General features: G+C 39.0%; 1 protein-coding gene across 22 annotated transcripts in view; it reads right to left on the bottom strand.

Annotated features, from left to right (window-relative positions):
- Positions 1 to 12,677, bottom strand: part of BLTP1 (bridge-like lipid transfer protein family member 1) — a 156,844-nt gene that overhangs the window by 108,324 nt on the left and 35,843 nt on the right. For all 22 annotated transcript variants that reach the window (XM_077300402.1, XM_077300401.1, XM_077300400.1 and 19 more), the window contains exons 14-20: positions 11,285 to 11,376; positions 9,008 to 9,125; positions 6,907 to 7,062; positions 5,158 to 5,255; positions 2,800 to 2,978; positions 2,587 to 2,693; positions 950 to 1,140 (exon numbers count right to left, since the gene is read on the bottom strand). In XM_077300402.1, coding sequence (XP_077156517.1) covers positions 950 to 1,140; positions 2,587 to 2,693; positions 2,800 to 2,978; positions 5,158 to 5,255; positions 6,907 to 7,062; positions 9,008 to 9,125; positions 11,285 to 11,376 — 941 coding nt within the window. The remainder of the gene's footprint in view (positions 1 to 949; positions 1,141 to 2,586; positions 2,694 to 2,799; positions 2,979 to 5,157; positions 5,256 to 6,906; positions 7,063 to 9,007; positions 9,126 to 11,284; positions 11,377 to 12,677) is intronic.

Raw genomic sequence — 12,677 nt, forward strand, 5'->3', positions numbered from 1 at the left:
GTCAAGATGATAAATAAGAAAATACATTATTAACGAACCAACTAAAGTAAGGCCAACTCAGGGCTTTTGTCACAGAATAAATTAAGACAAGATTCATGTTAATAGCAGCCTTGCCAAGCACCAGTGCAGGCTAATCCATGCATGGACTACAATCACCTTCAGTTCTGAACTCCCTGTATTGACTTGAAATGAAGAAGACTCTGCCTATAAGCCATCCCCTTTAAATAGTTACATCCCAAAATATTTGTATTAATAGAAGAAGCCATAATGGTAACATATGCAGATTTAAGATGGCACCTTCTTTGGGGGAGGGATGATATATCTGAGGGGAAAACTAGTCTTGCATGCAAGTAGCTAGACTTTCCTTTATACGGCAAATGACTTTATTCCGATGTCCTGGATAATAAATTAGTATTAAATTCAGTCCCCCAAGAGAATAACATTCACTACGTTTCACAAGTTTCACAAGGGCAAGGGTCTACAACCTTTTAGAATCAGTACAACAGTACAGATAATTGACATTAATTAATAATTCATAAAGTTTCTACAGTCCAACCACAGATTGTTATAAGACCTTTATTACACATGAAGTCTCATAATAAGTAACAAATATGCACAGGAAATTCCTGGAAACATAAACCTGTGCATGCCTCACATCTGGGTTACTGGCAACTGTTCAGTTCTAGCATTTACTTTTCTATAGCATCTTTAAGATGCTAGGCCTATAAAAATATTTGCCTGCCATTCCCTTTACTTACTGGATATTCTAGCATCCCATTTACCTCATAGGTATTCCACCTATCCTTCCTATATACCTTAAAATTTGATGTTCTTTTTTAAAGAGCCATATTAGATTGCACAGTGAGCCATATTTTGCACTAGAGCTGTAGACTGCAGATCCCCTATGCTAAGAGCCCAAGTACTTATGAGCCCAGGATGTTCACCATACCTTTACAGACAGGAAGGCTTTCAAAAGAGGTCCATATAAAATTATATGAGAGTCTGGAGAGAGTTCCAGTTCCACACGGAGTCTGTCAGGTGGAAGCTCCGAAGGATCAATAGGCGGGCGGGAAGATACTAAAGGAGATTTCTTCTGAGATGGTCTCAATCCAGATAACATTGCTCCTTCCATTTCTGACACTTGGGAATAACAAAAGGTAAAATAATTTTGTCAAGTAATATTTAACTGATGTGCAGCTCAGTAAAAATAACATATGAACTAAAATGTTTGATATGGGAAGTTGATATGATCACTGAGGAAATTAGTTCCACAAAGCTAAAAACAACGGCGAGGCAAGGGAGAATATGTCAGGCAATTTCAACAAAGTTTCTCTCTTTACTACAACATATTTTACCCTATCTGAAAAGATGCTATAAGTATGCATAATCTTCTCTTTCTAAAAATTTTATACAGATTGGTAATGAATTCATAGAGAACAAAGAAATCTTCACATATTGATGGAAGATGGAAAAAGAAAGGAACAGATTAATCTTTGGGAGAGGGTTCCATAGTTTCGGTACTATGACTGGGAAGGCCCTTTCACAGGCTGCTACCTGCCTAGCCTCAGAAGGTGATATTGCAATTATTTTAGTTAGACATTCATTATAGTATAACAAGTGAGTTACTGCTCTGGGAAGCACCTGATCAATAACCATAGCAATCAGAATATTTTCTCCATGTAATTTTAAAAATCTTTTGCACAAACTTTGGACTGTAATTTGCTAAACATGACAAAATACCAAAATATATTCATAAAAGTCAGAGGGAATGTTTCTGTTGCTTTTGAGAATTGTGTGGTATGTAAATTCGTGTTTCTTGGGCATATCTAGTGCCTCCTTTCTAACCAATGTTTTGTTTTGTTTTGACTTTATATGAATTTCAATTCTGGTTTTAATAATTTTAATGATGCGTTGTTCTCTGTGGTTGGCCTTCAGTTTTAAAATGTGATTTTATATTATTATTATTATTATTATTATTATTATTATTATTATTATTATTATTTATTATTATTATCATTATTATTATTATTATCATTATTATTATTATATTTATTTATTTATTTCCCGCCTCTCCTGATAGGCTCGAGGTGGGTCACAACAACTAATCCCATTAAAATTCCCATTAAAACATCAATCTACTAACATGGAGGTTAAAAATCCCATCCCTCCCCCAATTATTAAGAGGTGAAGAGGAAAGGATAGGGGAGTAGCGTACACTCCAACTCCTAGGGGGGAGCGATGTCCCTGATTCGCTGACCCCAGCCTCAACCATAGACCCGGTGGAAGAGCTCCGTTTTACAGGCCCTGCGGATATGTTTTAATTTAATTTGTTAGCTGCCATGGTGACCTTTTCTAGGTCAGAAAGGCAGGATATGAATTTTGCAAAATAAAATTAATGTCCCTGTAGCTTAATCCACTCAAAGCCTAGAAAGAGATTACACAATAGTGGCATGGTTTAAATCCAAAGTTTCTGCTGGTTTTCTGTTTATTCTGCATAGGTGACAGTTTCTTCCTCAAAATGCTTCTACAAAAACTTTGTCATTTCCCTCATTGTTTAAACAATAAAAGTAATGTTGTGATACTTACATGACTGCTTTAACTGCTCATCAGCTTTCTGGGGATAAATTGGATGCCATGCATAGCCAATTATGAGCATAATACTTGGAACAGTCCAGCATTCAACCCAGCCAGCCCTTTAAAAAAAAAATTCTAATAAATTGTGAGTGTTAAACAATTTCCAAATGCAAAGTAAAAACACAGGAATCAATTTGTAGTTGATAAAGAGAAAGATGAACTCACTCTTCTTGAGTGATGTTTCTCCACTTTGGTTTGCTTGGTTTTTGACCACTTTGACTTTCAGCAGAATTACAAGACTCAGGATTTAGTTTGTTAGGATGACAATCTTTTACCAACATAAAGAGTGAATATTTACTAGGGTGGCAGTCTGGAAGAAATAAGTGAAGATCTAGACCTTCTCCCTGAAAATATAACATGAAATCCAATATTCACACAAATGATCTTTAAAAAGCATGGAAAACACTTTAGACAATACTGACTTTATACCCATTTTGACATTCATATTCTTGGGAAAATATATATATAAAACTTTCAGGACACTACAGTTCTTGGTACTGGTCTGGGTATACAAGACAATTCTAAGGACTTTTGTTAGTGCCCTGGGGAGATTATTTAATTTATAGTGTAAAATGTTCAAGTCATTTGCATAGGAGGAAGAAGGTGTCAAAAACAACTATAACCACATCCCAAATGATAGCAGCCTAGCATTAGAGAGAAGTATATTGACCATAATATCTGTCTTAGCTGTAACGGTTTCCCTCTATGTTTCGGAGACTCCCCTCTGTCACGTGTCTTCTAAGAGGGCCAGCAAAACCTTAAGTAGTGCCAGAAGCATAGAAGGATGCTATGTTCTTAACAGCTCAGAGAGGAAGGTATAGGCTTTTTATCCCCCTTTGCCTTCTTTTACTCAGCAATGGGGGGGGGGATCTTTTGGACAAGGTTAAGTTTGGGAGTCTTAAGATGCTATGGTTGGAAGCATTGTTAAGAAACGGACCTCTTTAACAATCCTGATGTTTCTCTCAGGAAGGATCAGTAACTGGAATAGAATCCAACCACTGGAGGAGACAGGAAGAAGTCAGCCTTGCTTCAAAGCCTATTGAGATGCCTTCTTCCTCTAAAACAGTGGTCCCCAACCTGCGGGCCGCGGCCCGGTGCCGGGCCGCGAAGGCCATGGCGCCGGGCCGCGGCTCCCTCTCCCCGCCCCCCCCCCGCAGTAAAAAACTTCCCAGGCCGCAAGCTTGCGGCCCGGGAAGCTTCTTACTGCGGGAGGGCGGGGAGAGGGAATCAGGGCTGGGCCGCGCATCGTGCGGGCATGGCCCGATGCGCGGGCGCGGCCCGAAGTGCGGACGCGGCGCAGGCGCGGCCCCATGTGCGGGCGTGGCCCGATGTGCGGGTGCGGCCCGATGCATGGGCGCGGCCCGCAGGCGCAGCCCAATGCGCGGGCGCGGCCCGCGGGCACAGCCGGTCCGTGCGGGCGTGGCCCGATGTCCTGCCGGTCCCCAGCCTCAGAATGGTTGGGGACCACTACTCTAAAAGGAATGCTTTTTTGCATTTTACATGGTAAGCCAATCATATAGCCCAGAGTTTCCCAACCAGTGGGGTGCTGCAAGAGCCCTTAAGGCAGGGGTAGTCAAACTGCGGCCCTCCAGATGTCCATGGACTACAATTCCCAGGAGCCCCTGCCAGCAAATGCCTCTGGTTCCATGCTGCAGCTAAGCACTAGGCCCAGCCAGGCCCCTGGTTAGCTCTGGGGCTTGAGGGGAGGTGTGGCACTTCTGGGAAACATGGCAAGGAAGTGTTGCCAGCTGACATAACTTCCGGTGTGCCTCAAAGTCTGAAAGAGTTTCAGGGGTGCCTCCATGGTCAAAAGGTTGAAAAAGGTTGATATAGCCTAAGGTAATGTTACTGATTTTCCTTTCTCCCATCAAAGTTTGGTGAGACAATTATTTCTGCTACTCAAGAGCATTATCAAGCAATTAATGATATTTTATGAACAACCAAACAAAATTTTGGCTAACTGCTGTCATATACGCAATGCTAAACCAAATCCAATGTGGTGGCATAACAGCTTACATTATCAGGCTGAACCAAAATATGGAACCCCTTTTCACTATATGAGAAAAGGAAGTCACTTCCATCCATCCCATCTCTTGCCAAGAGGGACATAGTGGATTGCAAAATACTGTGTTCTCATATTGCTGAAGATCATCTTCCTAAAGAGCTGCTGAAGCTACTTGAAGAGCAATGCTTCCCAGCAACATGGACAGTACACTTTCCATCTTCATCCTCTTGCTAAAGAGGGGAACAAGCTGATCAGGCTACATAAATGACTGTGATTTCCTTCTATTAAACAAGCTACCACAGAGAGCGAAGATTATCAAGCATAAAATAAAATAATTTTGACCATATGTACAGTAGAAAGTAGTCAGATTTCATAAAGTGTCATGAACAATGATATTTGAGCTCTTTCCTCTTTAATGGTAGACTTTCCTTTGCTTGTAACCAGGTCCAAACCAATACCCCTGAAGGATTGTGCTAGCATGAAAACGTATGTATCATAAACAGAATAAAGCCACTTACCCTTAAAGAGAATTTAGTACTGCAGATGCTTGGAACAAAGTCATCAAAAGGCAAAGAAAAATCTATGTTTAATGTTTCCCCACAGGCTGCCACATAAACTACAAGAGAAGAGAAAAATTCAAATACCAGCCATCCAATTTAAAACTGTCTTTCTAAAGACTATACAACTTTAATTGGGCAGTTTACAGTTTAAACAGACCAAATTCTTCCGTTTCTGTTTATTCCATAGTTAGGGGTGGGTGGAAGTTTGAGGTAGAGGCACCAAATCTGCAGCGTGGCTGCATGAGCCTCTCCTTAAAAGAACCCCCAAGTTTTAAAAAGATTGGACTGGGAGGTCCACTTCTATGGGCATCCAAAGAAGGTGCCCCCATCCAACTTTCATTGTTTCCAATGGCAAGGGGAAACAAGATAAGAACAGATAATTTATTTTCCCTTGCCTTTTGAAAAAATTGATGTCTTTTGGGGCACCATCTTTGGGTGCCCATATAATTGGACCTCCTAGTTCAATCTTTTTGAAACTTGGAGGTTCGTTTGAGGAGAGGCTATTGCAGGTATGGTGCAAATTTGGTGCCTGTACCATAAACCCCTACCCAGCCCAAGACCACAGAACAGACAGAAAGGGGGATTTCTCATGTACTTTAATGGTGCCATAGGTTATTATGGCATCAAATTGATTTGGATTCAGCCAAATCAATTCAGCCAAATCTGAGCCTGGGAAGGGTCCTTCGGATTCAAGCTGAATCCAAAATGGTGTAATTTTTTTGTTTTTGCATATGCCTAGTAACATATGAGAACCTGCACTGCATCTAACCATACATGAAACATTCCCAGCATATCAGGATAGCTGAGGCAAAGAAGCATCAAGGTTTTTTGTCTGGGCTCATCCATCTCATTTCAATAAGTCTGAGAATTTTATCTGTCATCTATCTATCATCTATCTATCATATATCATCTATCTATCTGGATTTTTATACCGCCCATTCTTTGCAGCTCTGGGCGGTTTATATTGAACATTGTATAACTTTACATGGAATATTATACAGTCTGTAACATCGTACAACTTTCAATAAAACATTATAACAGTTCAATACATGTAATTTTCAATAATTGTCTTAATAATCTATGGGAACATTTATAATGAAATAACAACTTTGGGAGATCAATTTTTTTCAGTCATGGAACACAGCTCTGGTAACATTGACTACAGGGAGGGAAGGAGGATTTGACACCATGCCCAATAAGTACATGAGGTGGCTAATGAGGTTAAAACATCACAATAAAATAAACACAAAATTATTAATGTTAACTTTCACTTAGAACAAGAGAGAAAAGGTCACTTGGATTTTGTTTGCATCTTTCTCTGCTCCTTGCTAAGAGAACTGCAGATCCACTTTAATAGAAATCACTGTCAGAAAGTGAACTCATAATCTCAAGGCAAACAATTCCAGAAAGCATACAGCTGTTATAATATACAAGTAAATTAAATCTTCCAGGTTCACTGTTGCTGCATTTGCCCTTGTAATATTTACATTGAAAAAAAATTAAAATTTAAAAACTGGAATAACTGATAGCAGAACAAGTAGTTAACATTGCTATTCCAGGGTCATCTGTAGCACCACCACCCTGCACAAAACAGGACAAGCGAATTCTCTTCAGGTGAGATTGTTTTTATGTTTAGTAAGCATTACTTCTTAATATGGGAAGGGAAGTCGTATGTTTGCCAGAAATATATTTAGACATATGTCTTACCATTTTCCTGTTGTTTTGTGGAACAATCAATCCAGTTGTGCTGATTGGCTGCCCAAATCATTTCAAACTGATGAAACATGATTTTAAAATTCCACGTATAGGGAACAAATGCATAGATATCAGGGGCACTGTCACTGGACCAATCCTGGATTAAATCTGAAAATAAATGGCACATGGCATTGCAGATCATTTGGAAAATAGATTAAGTCTAAGTAAAAGTCTGTATCTTCATCTTTCCTGCTGAAAAAACATTAAAATACAGCAAATAACTTCTTTTTGATGTATTGTGAAAACCATCCGGTCCTTGAACTTTCCAACCACAAAAGCATTTGGTTTTTTAAATTTATTTATTTATTTATTTATATTTCTATACTGCCCATTTCTTTGCAGCTCTGGGCGGTTTACATTGAACATTATATAATACAAATTACATGGAACAATATATAGTGACAACAGTATGTAACATCAACTTTCAAATAAGGCATCAGAACATTGCAAAACCACATTATAAATAACAATTAACAGTAACATTGGGGGCTGATTCTTTCAGTCATGGGTTGGTTCTTTCAGTTGTTCTACGTCAGTCGGCCTCAAGTTAATGCCTGGTGGAAGAGCTCCCTCTTGCAGGCCCTGCGGAACTGTGGAAGTTCAGGCAGGGCACTGATCTCCTCAGGGAGCTCGTTCCACCTGGTGGGGGCCAGGACTGAGAAGGCTCTGGCCCTTGTTGAGGACCGACGTGCTTCTCTGGGGCGAGGGATCCGCCGCTAGTTGGTGGCGGCGGAGCGTAGGGCTCTTTGGGGGGTATAGGCAGGGAGGCGGTCTCTCAAATTCACTGGGCCCAAACTAAGTATGGCCTTAAAAGTGATTACCAAAACCTTACGTTTAATCCGGAATTCAACTGGGAGCCAGCCAAGTTGTTGGAGTACCGGCAGGATGTGGGATCTCTATGATGTTTTCGTGAGAATCCTGGCCGCAGCCAGAAGATATATGACATTCCTGCTCCCTCATGAGGGCCCAGATTGTCCCATGCTAGAAAACAGTAGCTGTTACATTTCTATGAGCATTAAAAAGTTTTGGTAGGACATCTGTATTCCTGGGCAGGAAGCCATTATTTTATTTATGGATCCATTGTTACAGAAGCCTCTGAGGCAAATAGAATTATGTGAGTCAATATTCTTACTGGCTTGCATTGCAGCCTTAAAGAGAGCTAACCTGTCAAATGCTTCTGTTTCATAGTAGTCATATCGGTTTAGATCCTAAAACTCTCTTATACTAAGTAGGATCCTATGATTCCCTTCTTGTAAGTTTCCTTTCAACAGAGAAAAGTGCCCTCTGTCAAATCTCCCTCAACCACAGGAAGACTTAGAGAACGTGGGTAACTGGATCCGATCCAGTGACAACAAAAAGATCAGTTTGATCATAAACTTAATTAGACTGCAACTTTAAATAAGTACATTTCATAAGAGAGGCTATTAAAATGGAATGGATTAACTGTCCCAAACCCTTTAGCATTTAAAATAATTTCAAAAGGGAAAGCTTTGCATGTTTCAGTAAAATACCATTGGAACATAAAACATTTCATCTACTACTCATCTGTTTGGCTTAGAACATTTTAAAAAATGAGGTACTGTAATTTATATTTGCATTCAATTTATATTTATATTTGCATTTAAATACATTATTGTATATTTATCATACACTATGGAAGTCCTGGCTGCAAACCAGAAATCAAAGTGCAACTACTTAAACTAGGGTTAATCAACCCAGTGGGGGTTAGGATGGAAAGAGCTTTTGATATTTCCAGTTTAGTATTTACATCATGCATCAAGACAACAGCAGAACTGATTAATTCTTCCAAGACATAAATCATTTAGATAACTGCTATACCAAAAAACTCTTCACTGCAATTGCAGTGCAGGCACATATTCTATGCTGTTGTGATAATTCTCCAGATTGGTTGAATGATCGAAGTAAAATTAAATGAAGTAACAAAATAATATCTTTTTTGAACCATTGTTAATACAAAACCCCATTCTTATTGGTATTGCTATTACTTAAAAAAAATAATGTATACATGTTATACATTAAACTGATCCATTACCTGTAAAAAAGCTTTTCTGTGCAAAGATAAAATGGTAGGTTGCTTTATATACTTCGACTTCACATTGCCATGTCTGCGGCATATTCCATATCCGGGGATAGGTGGAATTAATATGAAACTGAACAAAACACAAAAGCAATCATATCATAATATGATAATGTAGGAACAACTGAGAAGGTAAAGTAATAACAGTGTCCCTGGTGATAATTAAAAATACTTTCCTGCTTATTTAATTTTTTAAAAAATATTCCAAAGTCAAGCCTTTTATTTTTTAGACGGAAACTTCTAGAAATTAACTCCAGTTTGCATACATTTTTTTTCATCTGCTTTCAAAGCAAAGTTATCAGTCAACCTTATTATGCATGAAAAACCCATTTCTACATTGCATCAAAACAAATCCTTAAACTGTACTTTAATTCAAGATAGGATGGCAGCTACTGAGTGAATTGATATAGTATCTTTGAATACTCATGATAATTTTAAGTGCTGTAACAATAAGAAACATGCATTGCTCCAAGGTTACCCTAGTTTCAGGATATATCTGACAAAGGGATCTTTGACTCCTAAAAGCTTATACCTTGAAAATCTTATTAATCTCTAAGGGTGCTACTGGACTTCAATCTATCTCAGCAGGTACTTGTAACAGATTTGGCAGGAACTAACGTTTCCACAGTAATTCTAAGAACAGGAAGGGCTGAACAGGCAAGATATATATAGGCTACATTGAACGCCTCTGGGGAAGGGTGAACAAGAAATGTAATAAATAAATAAAAGAAGATTCAGAACATAAAGAAGACAAGGAAGATTCAGCACTTGTCTGTAATATATGGAATTCACAGGGAAAGCAGGATGATTCCAGAAGGGGGGGGGGAGAGTAAAAAAGCACAACTTTTTTTCATTACTACAATAGTATGATGAGGAAGAGATTAAATTCTCTATACAACTCTTAAAAACAGAACATCCTCTCAGGATACGAATGTGGATACAGTTGAGGGCTGTGCAAATAATATAAGCGAAAAGAGTTCTTAATTTCAGCGCGTCTTATGGTTTGGGTAGACATGCTCACCTTATGTCTAATCTCTTTTAAAGAAATGGATCTGGGTCTGAAAATTTTAAATGGTCTAGTGAGGGCCTAGCAAGGTTTAAGAGGCATTAAAGCCGCAAACTGAATTCCAAAAATGTATTTTTATTAACCTATTCATTATACAATCAGAAAACTAACTAAACGATTATCAGACCAAACCTTGGTTGCTTCTCAAAGAGCAACAAAGAAAAGGGAAATGCAAAACAAAACAACAACAAAAAACCCAGCCTGAAGAACAGGTGAGAACCAAATGGGCTGAGGGACAAAAATGTATATAAAATATATATGAACAATTCTGACCTCACTCAGATGCCTGGAGAAATGTATTTGGTATACACCGACTAAGAAAAGCAAAGTGCATACCCAGGATAACACAGCCCACCCACCCCCCAACTGTGTTATAGTGAATTGACCTGTGAACCTTTCAATCAAAACACTTCAGGTCATAGTCATTTATAATATTGGTGTACTTTTTGATTTACATGGGTAATCCATATGAAAATGAAATATTCCCTTATAGCATATTCTTATATTTTTATATTACACTGAATTCTATGAAATTATTTGTTCATATATTTTATATTGGCAAACCACCCCGTATTGAGTCTGCCATGAAATCGCTAGAGGGCGTCCCCCCAAGGGTCAGACATGACCCGGTGCTTGCACAGGGGATACCCTTACCTTTAACTTATATTTTATATACATTTTTGCCCCTCAACGTTCTTGCTTCTCAAAGAAGCCAGTAAATGGATAGCAGCATCAAGACAGATGCATCAAGACAGATTACAGTCTCCCCCTGTAAAAGCATTGGTTTTCCCTTTTGATCAATACAGATGTTACTGTCACTGAGGGCAGCGAAGGAGGATAAAAAACTTACTTCATTTCAGCTCCCTTCCCCTTTCTGAACCATAACACACAATGGCTTAGAGTTCTGGTTCCTACATAAATCAAATTAATGCTCCTGTTACAGAATCACTATTTCCCCACATCAACGGTTGTTAGTGGACTTTAAGTAGACCAATACTGCTGCAGCACACTTTCTGTCAGGCTGTTCCTGAAGACTGCCTAGACTCTGCAGATGATAACTTACATGCTAATAAAGCAAAATACTGGTTCTTTGATGCTCCATATTCTGGCAAATTTTAAAACAAAATACTTAGATCAATCTGGTATTTATGAATTCCAGAACTTACAGCTAACATTTCTGCTTCCAGGAGAGTCCGGTACTGCATGCTGCTGGTGGCATCGACATGTAAAAGTTGTCCTTTAATTGTAGGAGAGTAACCTAAATAATTAGAATAGAATAAAAATGCACTTCTCTCTCTCCACATCATCATCATTTCAATTTTTAATTAATGTTCCGGTCCCCTTATATATCAAATATAAGCAACCTGCTCAGACTGGACCAATTTAACCGTAAACATTTTGTGTACCATAAAGCATGAAGGAAACTTATACATACATTTATTAGCCTTCCATATACAGTTTTGGGAAATCAAGAAGTAACATATGCCAGCAACAGGAAAAATATGTGCAAAAGCATAACATTGTAAATATATTAATCTAACAACCAAGTGCTGGTCTTTGTGCACATATGAAAATCTGCACAGTGGAGTCAGCTGTGGCTACCACTAATGGATATACAAACTCATGGAACCCCTGCAGTTCTTAAAAAATATATAAGGCTCTCAAGACTACTTGCAATATATGTAGTGTGCAAACATTTAAAAAAATCCTGCAGCAAGAGTTTGGTGTACTTTGGGTTGCAACCACAATCAGAGATTCCCAACCAGGGCTCCCTGGGGCTCTGTTGAGCAGTCCCCAGGGGCTACCCAGCCTTTCTCCTATATCGTGCCTTAATGGACTAGGCCACAAGCTATTCCTGGCATTGCTGTGAAAGCAGGGAACTGGCTATTTCCATTGACCTGAGGGTGGCATTCTCATGTGGTTACCACACTTAGGAAATGGGGTGAAGCCTGGATGCCTATTCCTATCTCAAACTGCCTTCCTCTTCATCCTGCCAGCCATCCTCGGGCATGGCATGGATGCGTGGCCAGCTAACATCACTTTCAGCCTGGTTCTGGGGCTCATCAAAGCCTGAAAAATAATTTAGGGACTCCCCCACAGTTAAAAGGTTGAAAAAGGCTGTGTGGAGGCACCAGTTTCTGTACAGGGTCTCAGAGGAGGCCAGGATGAAGGTGACACAAGGAAAGCAAACAGACCAGGAGACCTGATGGCAACTGGGGTAGGGAGGCAATAGCAAACATAAGGAAGAGGATGTTAAATAAGAGACAAAATTGGATTTCTCCCGTTCCAAAAAAGTCTCCCTGTTGTAATTTACCATTTCAAAATTTTCAGCGCCATTAATACTTCAACACTAATATGCACTTTAAAATGTCCTCTTATATAGGTAGATGGCAGTAGTAGCCTGATCCTAAATTCAATCCACTCTATAAAATAAAGGAAGTTAGAAAAACAGTTTCGGTATTGAATGTAAACTAACAAAAGCGTGTAAACATATAGGAGAAAAATCACAAGCCAGAGAAGCATGACTCAAATCAACACTTCCACAACTAAATGAATGTT

The sequence above is a fragment of the Paroedura picta genome, chromosome 10 (genome assembly GCF_049243985.1).
Source record: "Paroedura picta isolate Pp20150507F chromosome 10, Ppicta_v3.0, whole genome shotgun sequence".
NCBI classification, from domain to species: domain Eukaryota; kingdom Metazoa; phylum Chordata; class Lepidosauria; order Squamata; family Gekkonidae; genus Paroedura; species Paroedura picta.